Source organism: Monodelphis domestica, chromosome 2, assembly GCF_027887165.1.
Source record: "Monodelphis domestica isolate mMonDom1 chromosome 2, mMonDom1.pri, whole genome shotgun sequence".
Lineage (NCBI taxonomy): Eukaryota > Metazoa > Chordata > Mammalia > Didelphimorphia > Didelphidae > Monodelphis > Monodelphis domestica.
The window spans coordinates 149,767,053-149,786,001 of record NC_077228.1 but is presented as its reverse complement, the minus strand read 5'-3'; the positions used below and the strand labels follow the sequence as shown (position 1 = coordinate 149,786,001).

The following is an 18,949-nucleotide window of genomic DNA, read 5'->3' as shown; positions in this document are numbered from 1 at the left end:
AGTTAATAGAGAAAAGGAAAGTACTGATATAATTCACTAATAAAGTATGAACCTAATATGTTTGCCTTTTACTTTTTTGTCTTTGTATCTTTAGTGTCTAGCACAGTTCCTAGAACATAGTAGGCTCTTAATAAGTGGTCCCCCTCTGCCATATCTGATCTGCTCGAAAGAGAAGTATAGAAAAATGCTAAAAAATTTCGAGGAGGGCAAAATAATCTGGTAGAGTCAGAAAATATATCATGGAGGAAGTGGTGTCTGAGTTGGGCCTCGAAGGGAAGGAGAGAAGGATATCAGCAGATGGAAATGAGAGAGAAGAATGCTTTGCAGATATGGGCTAGCAGGAGCGTAAATATGTAGAAAGGAGGGAAGGATGAGTTATGATTTGAATTTAAATTTGGAACAGAAAACATGAAGATAAATAATATGAAATAAAGGTGGAGAAAGAGAGTTTCTTACCTTTGCATATTTATGTGTTTTATCTCTGCTTTTACATTGAAAGTTTTCTTAGGGCAGACAAGAATGCTATGGTTTCAAGCTTCAAATATGTACTCAATACACATTTGCTGATAGGAAAAAAATATGTTTATTCTTTCTAGTTCAAAAGTTCTTCCTGTACAACTATTTACACTCTTAATTGACTAAGTCTATAAACTTGAAACCTTATTTTCTAGAAAATGATTTAGACATTTCATTCACTGGTCTATTCTCACTCCCCACTCCCTCATATATTCATTGAAACTTGTCTAAAGAAGCCCAGCTTACAAAATCTATTCAAGTTATAAACATAGTTTGTAAATAATAGTGTAAAGAAAAACAATTACTGATGGGTCCAAGAGAATTAAAATCTTTCCTACCAAGTGGAAAAAATTTATATATATATATATATATATATAATTTATATATACATATATTTATATACACACAATTTCTCTCTCTCTCTCTCTCTCTTTCTCTCTCTCTCTCTCTCTCTCTCTCTCTCTCTCTCTCTCTCTCTCTCTCTCTTTATTGATATAAAGAGAGAGCCCAAAGTACAGGTACACAGGTACAAAGGTTCTTGTTCCTACACTCTCTCAGTCTCTTTTCCTCAAACTCTTTAATCTGTTATATCCCATTCCTAAGTACATGGTAGTTTATAACTAGAGTGTCTCCCAAAAGGTGAATGTAATGGTACCCAATATGCAATATAAAGCAGGGATGTGCTGGAGACAGTTCTCATTTGTTTGTGAGATCCTGTTCAGTGGGAATACTTACACCTCAAGAATTACTAATTGCGGGGGCAGCTGGGTGGCTCAGTAGATTGAGAGACAGGTCTAGAGACGGGAGGTCCTGGGTTCAAATCTGGCCTCAGACACTTCCCAGCTGTGTGACCCTGAGCAAGTCACTTAACTCCCATTGCCTAGCCCTTACCACTCTTCTGCCTTAAAGCCAATACACAGTATTGACTCCAAGATGGAAGGTAAAGGTTTAAAAAAAAGAATTAGTAATTGCTATAATTCAGGTCTTGATTTATTGTTTTATAGAATATCCAGACTAATGAAGGTGTTATTAAAGTAGATTAATTGTAAAAGTATATGTACATGTATTTCCTCTTAGCATCCTTCCCTTAATTACTCACTAACATATTAGTGGATGGAGGGCATTTTTATTTATTTTTTCCTCATAAAAAATGTTAAAACACCTAAAACTCAAAGGCAAAAATCTGAAAATGACACCAGAACTTATAACTATTATAATGTTCTTGGCAGTAGATACTTAAAATATGTTTTTATGTGGAACATTTTATGGGACTATTGAACTTATCATTTTACCTTCCACTTGTTTATGCATTATCTCTCTCAAGGTCTTCTGGAAAATCACGTCAGAAGTTCAACTTCTCCTGCCTATGATATTCTTCTCTAAGAAGTCCTGTAGTGGTTACAGCATGTTCCTCCTGAAGTAAATATAGCTGACCTCCAACTGAAGAGACCACAAGCTCCCATCTTCTCTCATTCAAAAAGTGGATTCCAAGGTGGGAAATGTCTACCTTAGGAGCATTCTTTGATAACCCATTCTCAAATAAAACAAACAAACAAAATAATATAAGGAAAAAGTAGAAGCCAAATGTTTACACTTATGCTGACCTAGTTGAGCCCCTGTTCTAGGTGTCATGAATAAGCAGTGGTTTTATATACATATATCTATATCTATATCTCTATATATATCACAAATTCAAGAGAGGCACAGAGAGAATCTTTTAAGATTCACTGATTGGGGAGTGGGGTGGGGAGGGGCAGCTGGGTGGCTCAGTGGATTGAGAGCCAGGCCGAGAAATGGGAGGTCCTAGGTTCCAATCTGGCCTCAGACACTCCCCAGCTGTGAGACCCTGGGCAAGTCACTTCACCCCCATTGCCTAGCCCTTACCACTCTTCTATCTTGGAACCAATACGCAGTATTAATTAAGATTGGAAGTTAAGGGTTAAAATAAAAACAGATTCACTGATTGGGAAACTTCCTGCTTCAGTGGCCAATTAGAACATCAGTCCATCATCTCAACGTGGCAAATTTTTCTTCAGTAAACCATCACAAGTGGCTCACAAAAAGGATCAAGATAAATGTTTCACTAGGAGCCCAGGTCTAGGTATCCTATCCTCCATGGAGTATATCCTTCCAGAGCTAATTAGAGTGGAGAAGGTTAGAAAGGAATGGGATCCCTTTACAATTATAAAAGTGTTTTTTCTCTACATACCCTATGAACTAAGAAATAAAAATCAACATCATATTTTTTTAAGTTTTGATTCCTTTTGAATATCTTTTTCCTTTTCTATTCCATGAATTTTCTCTTATAATGAAGATCAAAACCCAAAATCTCACATTTCAAAATTGACAGAAGCCATAATTCAACATTCCATATCCAAAGTCCTCAAATATTCAGTGAAAGAGGAGTGAAGTGCTTTTTTCACCTAAGCTCCAGAGCTATGCTTGATTGTTATAATGATATAGCACTCTGATTTCTTTTGTTCTTTTTGTTTTCATCTATGAAATTATTATACTTTTGTGGCTTGTTCTACATACTTTATTTTGTGTCATTTTATATGTCTTCCAATGTTTCTCTGAATGTCTCATCTTAATTATTCCTTTTAGTATAAGATATTCACAACATTTTTGTGATGAGAAAGATGAGGCTCAGAGAATTGTTAACATTACGGACGTAGGCTTCAAACCCAGGTTTTATGATTCCAAGCGCTATTTCCTACATTTACCATATTTCTAGTGCTATTTAAAGGAATATTAATAGATAAATTTGGTAGATATGATAGAACATAGCCTATTTTTGTGTATAAGCCAAATAGCCTATATCTTTAATATCAAGATAGAAAATTCGGTCAGAATGAATCACTGATCCATTAAATAAATAGGATTAATTTCACTTTAATTCTTAGTTCATGTATCTCAACTCTAAAATTCTATTGAGACGTGTGTGTGTATCTTCTTAAGAGAGGAAGAACAGATTGCAGAAAGCAAATATGGGAATCATGACGATTTGACTTTGTGTGCTGCCTCAGACATAGTCTGTGTGACTGAGCAAATCATTTAATTTTCCAGGATTCTTGGCCAAATCTCTAGACTCCAAGTTGAGAACAGTTCCCAATCATTATTGGTAGAAGATTACTATAATGTCAGAAAAAAACAAGTTTCTAGAAATATGAAAAAATATTTTAATTGGGATCTGTATTTTGATAACAGGCATGCATTAAGTATGGAGAACCATGATAGATGATGCATTGCTCATGAGCATTCCTCTGCAAATTAAAATGTAATGATTGAAGCACATAAGTCTTCTACACCTTCATTATGTGCTAATCACTGAAAAAGAAAACACCTGGAACAGATGGTTTCACTGTAACATTTTGCCATATTTCTTAGATTTGGTGTGAATCATCCATTGCTTTGTAATGTTGCCTTTGAAAGGGACAGGGGGAGGGAGGCAGCTGAGAATGACTAAGACTGTGACTCAGGACCATTAACTATTATTGCTAAGGAAGGTGCTAAATCAGATTTGGTGCATATTAGGTATAAACAGACCCGCATGAGGAAGGAAGTAGAATTTGGCATCCCGAAACTGTGGCACACACTGATTTTTGGCTTTTGATAGTTTTATGGCTTTAGAAAAGAAAAAAAAAATAACCCTGAGTTGCTCTACCCTCTCTCCTAATTCCCTTTATGTAACAAAGACCTGAAATGTTCTGATAGCTTCAAGAAAACCAGACTCTGCAATGAGCATTCTGAAATAATTTGGGGGGCACGCTTATGACTACAATTTAGCACTAAGTAAACATTATATAATTACATCAAGACAAACTGTTCTCCATGACTGCAGCACTTTCCACGTTTCTAAAGTCAGGCGGCCTGTTAGATACTAGAAGCTAAACTGTAAGCAGCTTTTGAATAGCTAATCAGTAGCTATTTTGCAATATACATTTTTTTTTCCTAATCTAGCTCAGGATTTTACATATCTAATGATTAAATTGCTACACAGTATTTTTGGTTGAAAGGAAGGCAGCTCAGAGGTTCAAACTTCATGAAAAATTTTCAGACACTCAGTCAAAAAGTTTATATTAATTGAAAATCCCCAACCTCAGATGAGTCCTGCTTAGCATGCAGATAATTTAGTTTCAATTCCCAGGCAGATTTTTAAAAAGCATGTTTTTTCCTATCTTTCTTTTTCTTCAAAAAATTCACTTTTTCTACAACTGCTTGATTGCATGGGTCAATGGGGATATGATTGGGGATGTAGACTCTAAATGATCCCCCTAATGCAAATATCAATAATATGGAAATAGGGCTTGATCAATGACACATGCAAAACCCAGTGGAATTGCACGTCATGTACAAGAGGGGGTTGGGAGAGGAGAGGGAAATAACATGAATCTTGTAACCATGGAAAAATATTCTAAATTAATTAATTAAAGACATTTTTTTCAAAAAAAATTCACTTTTTCTGCATTTTGGAACTGCATGCTTATTATTTAATCTTGGTAAACATGTAACATGTTTGCATGGATAGAAACTGTCCTTCTAGGTTATGTTATTTATATTTTCATCACAACTTATTCTGTATGACTACATTGTACATGTATCTATATATGGCTACTTTTGTATGGAAATTATAGGTAATGAGCCTATAACCAAGTAAAACCTTTAGTAATGAGCCAGTATCAAATAAGAACCTCTTCTATTTGATGGAATTTTCATTTGCTTTCACCCAGGTACAGTTCATATATTATGCTTTAATTTTAGCTCTGAAAATGTGTCAATTCCATTAAATATCATTTCTTCAGTGCTCTTGCTGATGTGTGATCATTATTTTTTGACTCAAAGATACCTCAATTTCTGACCATTTGGCATTACCCATTCTTCGTTAAAACAGGGGTTTTACTTTTGCTACTGTTTTTAAAAGTTTACATGGCTCCCCACAGTCTAATAAATAGGAGACTATCCAGACTGATGATCAGAATCTCATACTATATTTTTGTGAATTTTAAAAAGAGAGACTTCTGCTAATATTTATTTTCCTTCCTCAACTCCAGAGATTGTTAAAAGTGACATCAAAACTGGGACACATCGAAAGCCCCTAGTGCCATTCTATCTGCTTCAATTTTCACTCCCGAACTGTAATACCCTCTATGGAAGATCTATATAAAATACTTGAAGTCTTCCTTTGGTTCTCATAAACATTTGTAATCCATCTTGTGTCTTTCATTTTCCCTACACAACCTTAACATATGGCCTTATTGGTTCAATTTTTAATAATTATTTCCCCACATTTTGGGATCCACTTTCTTTCTGTCCATGCTATTCCCCAGACTCTCCAAGACTGTGAGGTAATATGATATAAGTTATACATGGTCTATCTTGCAATACATATTTTTATTTTCATCATATTTTGACACCAGACATATTGCTTAATACAACAAAAAATCATGGAGTAAATTAAGTGAAAAATAATGCTTCAATGTGAATTCAGACTCTATCAGTTCCTTCTCTGATGGTAGATAGCTTCTTTCATCATGAGTTGCTGAAGTTGACTTGAATTCTTGCTTTGCTGATAAGTCAAGTAATTCACAATTGATTCTTATATATTCAACTTATTTCTCTTTGTATTTGAGAAATGACACCTTTATGAGAGTGCCTTGTAAAAAAGGTTTGAACCATTCTAATTACTGATTACTCACTTTGTCCCCTAAAATATAATGCTAAGTTTTGATGGGTAAGTGACTCTTGGTTGAAGTCCTAGCTTCTTTGCTTTCTAGAATATTATATTCCAGACCCCCCAAATCTTTAATGAAGAAGCTGCTAAGACTTGTATTATCCTGACTGTGCCTCCGTGATATTTGAATTGTTTCTTTTTGATAGCTTGCAATATTTTATTGACTTATGTAATACATGATATTTGAGGGTATATTTTGATGGATACCAGATGACTAATGGATCAGGTAGTTATCTTCTTTTGCCTACCCTCCTCCCTTTTATACCTCCCTTCCTCTCTCTTCCAATCTCCTTTCCTCCCCTCTTATTCCCTTCAGTTTCACCTTACCCCTTCTTCTTCAGCCTCCTTTTAAGTCACTCAGGGTGAGCTAGGATATTTCAGAGGAAATATTCCTTTCTCTTCTTTGTCTCATGTAAGGGTTTATTGGGGAAAACAGGAAAGAAAGAGGATAAGGTAAGAGGGTTAGGGTTTTCCCTATTATCTATAGTGAGTCTTACATTGGAGAATATTGAGAGAAATGCCAATTCAGTCACTAGCATGAAACAGAGCCAGTCAGAGAGAGAGATATGGACTATTATACTTCTTTTTCTTCTGCCTTCAAATCATCCAGGTCACCTCCAACTTGATTATCCCAAGTCGCAGAGACAAACCCAGCTTCTTCCTTCAGGTCAGTAAGAAAGACCAAAAACTTCAAATACTGTCAAACATTTGGCTCTTGCCTCCAGTCACATTCCAAATGGAATCTTCATTTGACTGACATATGATCAATATCCAGCTTCTTGTCTTTTCTTGTAATTCCTCTCTTCTCCACAATTAGTTTTGGATTTTGGTTATAATATTCCTGGGAGTTATCCTTTAGGAATCTCTTTCAGTAGGTGATTAGTGGGTTCTTTTAATTTCTATTTTGTCCTCTGGTTCTAGGTGCTATGAGGGCAGTTTTCTTTGATTATTTCTTGAAAAATGATTTCTAAGCTCTTTTTTAGATCATGGATTTTAGGCAGCCCGATAATTCTAAGACTATCTCTCCTAGAATTATTTTCCAAATCATTTGTTTTTCTCATGAGCTATTTCACATTTCCATTTATTTCTTTCAATTGTTTTGACATTATTTGTTTCTTGATGTCTCAATTTACTTGCACTTCCCCAATTCTAATTCTTAAGGTGTGATTTTCTTGAGTGAACTTTTGCATCTTGAACGAGCTTTTCCATTTGGCCAATACTACTTCATAAAGTTCTTTAGCCCAGTGAATTTTTGTACTCCTTTTTCCAAAGGGCCAATTCTCTCAGAAAATTTATCTCTTCAGTATATTTTTGTATATCTTTTACCATTTGAGCAATTTCATTTACAAAAAAGTTTTTATTTTCTTTGGATTTTTGTTCCTCTTTTACCAATTGACCTATTCTGCTTTTAAAAATGTTAATTTCTTCAGTATTTTTTGTTCCTCTTTTACCAAGCTGTTGCCCTTTTTTCCATGAATTTCCTGTATCACTCTCATTTCATTTACCAGTTTTTCTTCTACCTCTCTTATTTGATTTTGGAAATCCTATTTGAGCTCTTCCATTAATTCTTTTTGGACTTGAAAGCAATGGATATTTTTCTTGGATGCAGTGTTATTTTGTTATCTTCTTCTGAGTTGGAGTCTATCCCCCAATACCAAAATTACTTTCTATATTCTCTCTTTTTTGTTGTTGTTTGCTCATTTTCATGCTTTTTTCTTTTTCGTTTTAGTTTAAAAAACTGTTAACATTGGACTCTGTAAGTGTGATAAAGGGAGCACTGTTCCAAGCTTCAGGTTCCTTGTGCAGCTGCTTTCAGAGCTGGCACTGTGGATCTATCTGCTTTCAATTATTCCAATGTGGTATAATATAAGGAGAGGTGTGTTTAATAATCTCTCAGTTTATACTCTGGTCTGTGAGTACCCTAAGCATTCTTTTAACTGTTGGAACTCTGAAAAGGATTCCATGCTTCCCTGTGGCTTCAAGTGCTGGTGTATGCTGGAGATTCTCCTCACCCTGAGACTGAGCCCCAGACTGAATCTGGTTGTGCTTATGGCAATGTGATGATTCCTGCACCTGGCATCAACAAAGGAACCCCTGTAATCTCCTGAGTGGTTGTCTTACCGGTTCAGCATTGGTAGCTAAGAAATACTTTAGCTGCACCTAACTCCTATGGCCTCAGTGAGGCATGCCCTGGAGTGTTGTGGTCCACCTCTATCCCAGTACACTAAGATCTCTCATGCTAAGTTGCTTAGGATGAAAAATTATTTTAACTTGTCTTTTTGTGAGTTTTGTTACTCCAGAATCCATTTTGAGGTATTATATTATTGTTGTTTTGAAGGTAATTTGGTAGAAATAAAATGGGTTCCTGAACCTTCTTTACTATCTTTGTTTTGTCCCATATCCTGAAAAACATTTTAGAGTTCTATTTTTTTCCATTTGAATAAGTTTATATAGTCAATTTAGAACATTATTCCTTGGTTATAATAATCACATTATTGCCCTCCCTCCCCTCCACCCACACTTCCCGCAGCCAACACACAATTTCATTGGGTATTATTTGTATCCTTGATCAAAATCAGTTCACGTTCTCCATTTCAACAAGTAATAGTTTCCCTCAGTTTCCTTACTCTATTTCAAGTGAAGAAAGTTCCCCTCAGTTTACATTCTTCTCTTTCACCTATTTCCATATTGTTATTTACTCTAGGATATTCATTTAGAGTCTATATCCCTAACTATATCCCTTCGATCCATGTATTCAAGCAGTTGTTTTAATTTGGTGTTTTTACTCTTTCAGTGTTTCCTCTGAATGTGGATAGCATTCTTTCTCATAGATCCCTCCGGGTTGTTCAGGGTTATTGCATTGCCACTAATGGAGAAGTCCATTACATTCGATTGTACCACACTGTATCAGTCTCTGTGTACAATGTTCTCCTGGTTCTGCTCCTCTCACTCTGCATCAATTCCTGGAGATTGTTCCAATCTCCATGGAATTCCTCCACTTTATTATTCCTTTGAGCACAATAGTATTCCATCACCAACATATACCACAATTTGTTCAGCCATTCCCCAATTTGTATAGAACCTGACAACAGACAAGAAATAGTGCAAACATAACATGCCTCCCTTCCTCCCTTAAAACAGGATGTCTTCCCTAACTAGTTCCAGATGTCAGTAAAGGTTGTAAAACCCCCTCCCCCTGGGCCCCTCTGACACCAAATGTGCCTACATTCCTCCTACCCTTACTTCCTCCTAGCCACAGTATATATATACCATGCTTTTGCCTCAATAAATGACTTCTCTTTGCATACCATGTGAGAGCTGTCCGTGCTTTCTTTCTCTCTCCCCCTTTCCTTCTCTCTCTCCCCCTTTCCCTCTTAGGGGTCGTAAGGGGCTGGTCCCCGACATCTGGCAGCCCAAGGTGGGGCCCGAGCGACCCCTGGACGACTGAGGAAAAGTTCGGCGCCGAAATCGAGACTACAGTAACGGGTAGGGATCGAATAGACGATCCTGAGGAAGGGTAAGTTGTCCCATTCATATCTCCCTCTCAAACCCCATTGTGTGAATGGTCGAATGTATGTGTGTTTTGATGGCAACGGAATAACAGTCCCCTTATATATACGAGTAATAGGGCGCCCCTTCGGGGAACCTGGCCGGGGCTTATACGGCACGCCTACGCTCAAATATAAGGGACCCCTCTTTGACCAAAGGGGAGAGGCCAATTCGTGGAGAGTTGATCTCGCGGTTCGACTGCCGTTGACCTGTTTCTGAGTGTTGACCTGGGATTACTGCGGTTCCGTCCCTGCGCGAGCACGGCGGCCAGGAAACCAGGGAAGCGAGACTTATGTGTGACTGAAAATATGGGGAAAACACTGTCTAAGGAAGCTCTGTTTATAAAAGAATTAAAAGAAAGAATTAAAGAGCGCAATGTAGAAGTTAAGAAAAGAGATCTGTTGCGCTTCTTCTCCTTCATTGAACAACGCTGCCCGTGGCTCATTTTCCATGGCCCTGGCATTCACCCCCTAACTTGGGATAAGGTTGGCCGAGACCTTAATGATTTTGCACGCTCAGGTCAGCCCATCCCTGAGGATTTCTTTACCTTTTATGGCCTGATTCGGGACATCCTTAAAGAGGCTGATTCCAGCGCACAGGTCTCCCACCTCCTCAGCCTTGCTGAGCACGCTATTGAGGAAAGTAAAAAACAGACTGAAGAAACCCCTGAATTAGGCAACATGGATAAAAAATACAAAACCCCGTCTCAAGAAATCCCTGAATTAGACAACATGGATAAAAAATACAAAACCCCGTCTCTCTTAGACGAACCTATTAACACCCCCTCACACTTACCAGAACCACTGCCTCCCTCCCACAGACCCGCTCTCTATCCTGTCCTTTACGATAGCAATACACCAGAGACCCTCAATCCCGCATACCAGACTGAACTGGATGAGGCGGCAGCCGGATACCACCCTCCAGACTTCCTTAAAAACAAGCCCCCTCCCTACAATCCGCTTTACCCTTCCTCGATTTTACCAACTCTTCCCAATACAAATGACCTAAAGATAGCCACTGCTCATTTAACTAAGCAAATCGCTGATCTCAAACAATTTATAGACTTACAACATGAGATCGGCCACTTAACAAGCCAATTACATGACCTTCAGGTCGCCACCATGAAACCAATCTCACATTCAAAAAAACCTAAAAACAACCCCTCCAAACTACAAAAGCCCCTCCTGGCCCTCCCGGTAGTTACCAGGCGTAGGACCACCACCGGTACCACCCCGGAGGATGTAGACATAGAGGAGATCCCTGACGAACTGTCCCAACCCCACCAAAATTCACCCCCCGTTTCCTCTGAATCTGACAGAGAGGAGGGGGATGAAGAAGCGAATCAAGGGGTCCATACCACCGATACAACTCGGCCCCATGCCCACCCATTTAAAAGACTTAAATTCAAACAGATTAAGGACCTCCATTCAGCAGTAAAAAACTATGGCCTCAATGCTCCCTTTACCCTTTCTATCTTGGAAAGTCTCGGGGGAGAAGGGCACTTACTCCCCTCAGAATGGACTAAGGTTATACAATCTGTCTTGTCTAGAGGCCAGTTCTTAACCTGGAAGGCAGAGTTTCAGGAAAGGGTAGAAAATCAAGCAAAATCAAATCTCACAAACCCCCAAACAGCCAATTGGACAGTAGACAAACTCATCGGTCGTGGTCGTTATGCCCCTGACACCGTGCAATTGAGATTGCCTCCTGGCCTCCTCATGCAAACTGCCCACGCCGCCTTAGCCGCATGGCGCGCTGTCCCTGCCTCCGGGGCCATCACCGCCCCGATCTCTAAAATCCTCCAGGGACCAAACGAGCCCTATGCTCAATTTGTAGCCAGACTCTTAGAGACAACAGAAAGGGTCTTGGGACAGGACGGTACCGATAACCCAGTGGTTAGACACCTGGCCATTGAAAACGCCAATCCTGCCTGTAAGGCCGCCCTTAGAGGAAAATCTAGAGAGCTTGATCTGAACGGCATGATCCGCTTATGTAATGATATTGACTCTTATGACCACAGAATTAACAAATCTATCTCCTTAGCTATTGGAGCAGCCATTCAAGCCACCCGACAGAACGCTCCCCGTAATTGTTTTAAGTGCGGCATGCCCGGACATTTTGCTCGTGAATGTCCCTCCAATCAGGCTACCCCTAGTTTACCTTTCAGCCCCTCGGGTGTGCCTTCGAGACCGCCCCCAAGCGTCTGTCCGAAATGTCGGAAAGGGCTTCATTGGGCCCGCGACTGCCGCTCCAAAACTACCTCAAATGGACAAAATATTCAACATGTCCAGGGAAACGGGATGCGGGGCTCCCTCGGGAGCCCCTTCCCCACGCCCTTGCTCGAGCCACAACAGGCAGTGCAGGCTTGGACCTCTGTTCCTCCTCCACCAGAATATTAACCCCTGAGGATGGCCCTGAGGTCATTTCCACCGGTGTCACTGGTCCACCACCCCCTGGTATGTTCTTCTTAATCATCGGAAGGGCACTCACTACTCTACAGGGAGTTGTGGTCCACCCCACATTAGTGGACAATGACTATACAGGAGAAATAAAGCTCATTGTTGAGTCTCCCCATGGCCCGGTTACTATCCCTGCTGGCCACCGACTAGCCCAAGCCCTTCCCCTTCCCATGGTGGGTGACTTCCCTACCATTGAACAAACAAGGGGCCCTTCGTCCCCAGGATCGTCAAACATCTATTGGGCACAACAAATCACTGAATCCCGTCCCACCCTCCAGTTGTCTCTTGACGGGAAGAAATTTATCGGACTACTTGACACCTGGGCCGATTCCACGGTCATTTCCCACAAACACTGGCCTTGTGCCTGGCCCCTTCAGCCCTCTACCACTCATTTGTCTGGCATAGGGCAAGTCAATCACACACTTCAGAGTTCAAAGTTCCTTACTTGGAGAGATGCTGAGGGTAACACCGGCACGAATCGACCCTATATAGTCAAAGGGCTCCCCGTTAACCTCTGGGGCAGAGATATTCTCGCTCAAATGCGACTCCTCATGGTGAGCCCCAGCGACCCTGTCACACAAATGATGCTTAAATCTGGCTTCCTCCCAGGAAAAGGGCTTGGCAAAAATGAACAGGGCGATCCTCAACCTATCTCCCTTACACCCAATAGAGATAAAGCAGGCTTTGGGTCACAAAATTTTTCATAAAGGCCACTGGTCCTCCTGCACCCCAGGCAGATAAGATAACTTGGAAGTCTGATTCCCCTGTCTGGGTCGACCAGTGGCCCCTCACCTCTGAAAAGGTCCAGGCCGCCATCATGCTGGTGCAGGAGCAAATCTCTTTGGGCCACCTCGAGCCCTCCACCTCACCATGGAACACACCTATTTTTGTTATCAAAAAGAAGGCTGGAGGGTGGAGACTACTACAAGATCTACGGGAAGTTAATAAAACCATGATTCCCATGGGCACCTTACAACCCGGACTCCCATCACCTACAGCTATCCCTAAGGGATTTCACAAAATAGTTATAGATATAAAGGACTGTTTTTTCTCCATTCCCCTTCACCCTCAGGATTGCCCTCGATTCGCCTTCTCTATCCCCATAGTCAATCAAATTGGCCCCAATCCCCGATTTCAATGGTTAGTCCTGCCTCAAGGAATGGCCAATTCTCCTACCCTATGTCAAAAGTATGTTGCTCAGACAATAGATCCCATCAGGCTTCGATTCCCTTCCGCATATATTATCCATTATATGGATGATCTTCTCATAGCAGCTCCCTCCCCTCAACTGACCCAGACCATCGCTCAAACCATTACTTCAGCCCTACAGGACAGAGGCTTTAAAATCTCCCCCGATAAGGTACAGGTCCAATATCCCTTTTCTTTTCTCGGATTCCGTCTCGAGGCTGATCATCTCTTTACACACAAAGTCACGCTTAATCATTCCACCCTAAAAACACTTAACGATTTTCAAAAACTTCTAGGGGATATTAATTGGCTTCGTCCTTATCTCGCCCTTGCAAAAGCAGACCTCCGCCCCCTAGAAGATATTCTATGCGGAGATACCGACCCCTCTTCATCACGATCACTAACACCTGAAGGAGAAATCTCCTTACAAAAAGTTGAACAGGCAATTGCCAAACAGAACATCGGTTACTTCTCCCCTAAGGATCCCCTCTATTTAATCATCTTTTCCACTGAATTCTCTCCCACAGGTCTCCTATGGCAGGACCCTTCTCCCCTCATTTGGCTACACCTTCCCCTAGCCTCTAGGAAGATCCTGATCCCCTACCCTGACCTGGTTGCTCAGCTTATTATGATGGGTGTCCGCCTGGCCACTCGCCACTTCGGCCGCCAGCCCGATCATATTGTTTCCCGGTATAATAAAGAGCAACTACGATGGCTGCAAACACAGAATGATAATTGGGCCGTCCTTATCTCATCCTATAAAGGCACTATTGACAATCACATGCCCAGTAATAAACTCTTACAATTCTTTACCCTTACCCCCTTCACCTTAACCCGTATTACGCAGTCATCTCCCATTCCCGAAGCGCCCACGATTTTCGTGGACGGCTCGAAAACAGGCCTCGCGGCCATTGTTATGCATGATTATCCCCATACTGTCCACACTCCTTATCAATCTGCACAACTGGTTGAACTCTATGCAGCACTCACTGTTTTTATCTCTCTGCCTGAATCCCCCTTCAATCTATACTCTGACAGTCGATATGTCGTTCAGTCCCTACTACGGCTTGAGGCTACTCCTGTTATTCAACCCACAACAGCCACCTTTTTCTTATTCACCAAGATACAGCAAGCTATCAGAGCACGGTCCCACCCCTTCTTTATAGGCCACATACGTGCTCATTCAGGTCTCCCAGGCCCCTTGGCATTAGGAAACGACCTTGCAGATCAATATACCCGCTTGGCCGCTCTGGCCGTACCTACAATCCCTTCGCTAGACCCTATTTCCCTTGCTACTGAAGCCCACAAACTGCACCACCTTAACGCCCATACTCTTCGCTTAGCCTACAAAATCACTAGAGAGCAAGCCAGAGCTATAGTGAAAAGCTGCAAAAATTGCCTTACGCTGTTACCTGAACCTCACTTTGGAGTCAACCCTCGTGGCCTCCTCCCTGGCCACCTGTGGCAGATGGACGTTACTCATGTTCCCTCCTTTGCTAAATTGAAATATGTTCATGTTTCCATTGACACCTTTAGTGGGTTTCTTTTTGCCTCGGCACAATCTGGCGAGGCCACCAAACATGTCATCAAACATATGTTTCTCGCCATGTCAGTCATGGGAAGACCATTGACCCTTAAGACAGACAATGGTCCTGGTTACACAAGCCGTTCCTTTAAACAGTTCTGTGCTCAATTAGGCATAAAACATATCACTGGCATCCCCTACAATCCCCAAGGACAAGGTATTGTAGAAAGAGCAAACCAAACACTGAAAAATACCATTTTCAAACTAAAAACTCAGGAGACCCTCTACCCCTTGTGCGGCAACCAAACCACCTTGCTGGCACATGCCCTTTTTGCCCTTAACTTCCTCACCCTGGATATGGAGGGCCGCTCTGCCGCGGACCATTTTTGGCACCCACACACCACCTCTAACCTCGCTCAGGTCCTATGGCGTGATCCCCTCACGGGCCGTTGGAACGGCCCTGACTCTGTTCTGACCTGGGGCAAAGGCTCAGCCTGCATTTTCGACAAAAGGGAGCAGTCTGCTCGCTGGATCCCCTCACGTCTAACAAAACCCTTCAGCCCAGATAATCACCTTCCCCCAGGGTCTACCCCTGAGAAAAATCTCCCCTCTTGTCTTACAGGTAATGCGTGAAACCCATGATCCATCCTGCCTTGTACTGCGAACACTGTTGGCTGCCTCCTTGTTCTTCGAGATCCTCAGCCTTCTTGCTGCCCTGATAGAATCCATCCACATCACCCTCTACATTCGCAGTCTGAACGACCCTTGAACATTCGCGACCATTATGGGCCTTCAAATTTTATTGTTTCTTTCCCTACTCACCCCCCCTATGAGTGCACAACACCACTCCCATCGTCCATGGAAATGGAGCCTTGGCAGCTGGGATAGTAGCTCCATAATACAGATTGTAACCACTTCTGGAGCACCCACCTTTATTATCCTCCCTTGCTCCCTCATCAACCACCCAGGAATCTGTCCGACTGCCTCCGAACCCAACTGGCTACCCACATTTGACGTCTTCTACGCCTGCCCCTCCTCCAACCCTGGGAAATCCTACTGTAACTCCCCAGGCCACTTTTACTGCGCATATTGGGGGTGTGAAACGCTCACCTCAGAGTCATGGACACCCCCGATCATCGATAAGTTCCTTTCATTGAGGCCAGGCCCTCCCAACTGCAAAAGCCGATCCCGAGCAAGACAGGACTGGGCCGGCGGCAACAAAGGGACATGGACAAGTTGTTCATACTTAAACTTCACTGTTTTACAGCATACAGATGATAGCTGGCTCACAGGGCGCACATGGGGGATCCGGGCACATGTCGGCGGTACCGACCCTGGAGGTTTATTTTTTATCAAGAAGGAACTCCATCAGAAAACCCCTCCTTCCATCCAGGGCCCGAACAAGGCCCTCCAGCCCGCAAAGCCCGCCAAGTCTCACCCCCCCCCCCCCCCGCATTCCCTCCCCTTCCCCATCCCACAGCCCTTTGCGTCTGTTCTCCCCATCCCCACCGCCGGCGTCTTCCTTCTCGACCTCTCCTCCACAGCCCTGGGTTCCCCCTGCCCTCAAAAAAGAACAGATTGTCCCTTACCCATACCTTCCTCTCCTACAAGCGTCCTTTTCCGCGCTTAATCACTCCTTCCCTAACCTCACGACCAATTACTGGCTTTGCTTAGTCGCGTCCCCGCCCTACCTTGAGGCCTATGCCCTGAATGACAATAATCTTACCTGCTCTACAACAGAAAACCCCCCTGAGTGTCACTGGGACAGCATTGAAACTCAGAGTCGCCCTCATGACAAATTCTCCCTTACCATCCCTATCGTGGGGGGTAATGGCACTTGCATTGGCAAAAATGCTACAGTTAATCCGTATTGTGCTGTGTCCTTTTCGCCTAACAGCACCTGCAAATTTTATATTCCCCCTAATAATACTAGATGGCTCTGCACCAACTCAGGCCTTCAAGCTTGTTGGGCTTCCACTGCTCCAGAGGAAGTATGTATCTTGGTCACCCTTGTTCCCCGCGTCACCTTTAGGCCCGACCAAGACTTCCTCCCCCTGTGGGAACAATTCCAAAACCCCAGATGGAAAAGAGAACCGGTCACCCTTGCCGTCACGGTTGCTGCTCTTCTTGGCGTTGCCGGCGCTGGGACTGGTTTAGCCGCTCTAACTTCCCAACACATATCCCACAATCATCTACGGGCAGCAGTAGATGAAGACATTGCCCGCTTAGAATCCGCCATAAATTTCTTGGAAAAGTCCCATGCTTCCCTTGCTGAAGTAGCCTTACAAAATAGACGAGGATTAGACCTCCTCTTCCTCCGCGAAGGGGGACTCTGTGCCGCCCTCGGAGAAGAATGTTGCTTCTATGCTAACCACTCTGGCGTCATTAGGGACTCTCTAGCCCAACTCAGGAAAGAGCTTGAACAGAGGCGCAAAGATAGGGAAACAGACGGCCCTTGGTATGCACAGTTTCTGCCTAGTTCTCCATGGTTCTCTGCAATCCTCTCTACCCTCCTTACCCCCCCTCATAGTTTTTATCCTTGCTTTGACTTTTGGCCCTTGGATTTTCAAAACTATCACACGGCTGGTCACTCGCTCCATTGAATCATCCTTGAAGGCCTTCCCTATGATACAGTACCACCGCCTAGAGACGGTTGGCCACACCTCCCCCTCCACTGAGCAATACAACCAACTCCACTTCTCGGGACGGTAATCCAACGACGGGAATATTGCGGGTCCCTTGCCCTTGCGTGGAGGCTATTAGGGAAATACCCCGCATAGCCTAAGACAGGAGCCGCCTCCGAAAGGGTTCTTCAAGACGGGCTTAAGACCATGTTGTGATAGTTCTGCAAATCCTTTTTTCTCTCAAAACCCCTCCCCCTCTTTTGAAAAGAAAAGGGAGGAATTGTATAGAACCTGACAACAGGCAAGAAACAGTGCAAACATAACATGCCTCCCTTCCTACCTTAAAACAGGATGTCTTCCCTAACTAGTTCCAGATGTCAGTAAAGGTTGTAAAACCCCCTCCCCCTGGGCCCCTCTGACACCAAATGTGCCTACATTCCTCCTACCCTTACTTCCTCCTAGCCACAGTATATATATACCATGCTTTTGCCTCAATAAACGACTTCTCTTTGCATACCATGTGAGAGCTGTCCGTGCTTTCTTTCTCTCTCCCCCTTTCCTTCTCTCTCTCCCCCTTTCCCTCTTAGGGGTCGTAAGGGGCTGGTCCCCGACACCAATTGAAGGGCATCCCCTCATTTTCTAAGTTTTTGTTACCACAAAGAGCGCAACTATGAATATTCTTGTAGAAGTCTTTTTCCTTATTATCTCTTTGGGGTACAAAGCCAGCAGTGCCATGGCTGGATCAAAGGGCAGACAGTCTTTTAGTGCTCTTTGGGCAGAGTTCCAAATTGCCCTCCAGAATGGTTGGATCAATTCACAACTCCACCAGCAATGAAATAATGCCCCAACTTTGCCACATCCCCTCCAGCATTCATTACTTTCCTTTGCTATCATATTGCCCAATCTGCTAGGTGTGAGGTGATACCTCAGAGGTGTTTTAATTTCAATTTCTCTGATTATAAGTGATTTAGAACAATTTTTCATGTGCTTATTAATAGTTTTCATTTCTTTGGCTGAGAACTGCCTGTTCATGTCCCTTGCCTATTTATCAATTGGAGAATGGCTTGATTTTTTGTACAACTGGTTTATCTTTCTATAAATTTGAGTAATTAGACCTTTGTCAGAGGTTTTTGTAATGAAGATTGTTTCCCAATTTTTGTTTCCTTTCTAATTTTGGTTGCATTAGTCTTGATTGTACAAATTTAATTTGATGTAATCAAAATTATTTATTTTACATTTTGTGGTTTTTTCTAGCTCTTGCTTGTTTTTAAAGTCTTTCCTTTCCCAAAGATCTGACAAGTATACTATTCTGTGTTCATCTAATTTGCTTATAGTTTCCTTCTTTATATTCAAGTCATTC

General features: G+C 42.3%; 1 protein-coding gene across 1 annotated transcript in view; it reads left to right on the top strand.

The window, feature by feature from the left end:
* The window catches only part of LOC107651095 (endogenous retrovirus group K member 8 Gag polyprotein-like), a 165,511-nt gene extending 153,319 nt beyond the window's left edge, over positions 1-12,192 (top strand). The window contains exons 2-3 of the mRNA XM_016429521.2: positions 9,626-9,764; positions 10,017-12,192. Coding sequence (XP_016285007.2) covers positions 9,626-9,764; positions 10,017-12,192 — 2,315 coding nt within the window. The remainder of the gene's footprint in view (positions 1-9,625; positions 9,765-10,016) is intronic.
* Positions 12,193-18,949: the final 6,757 nt, after the last annotated feature.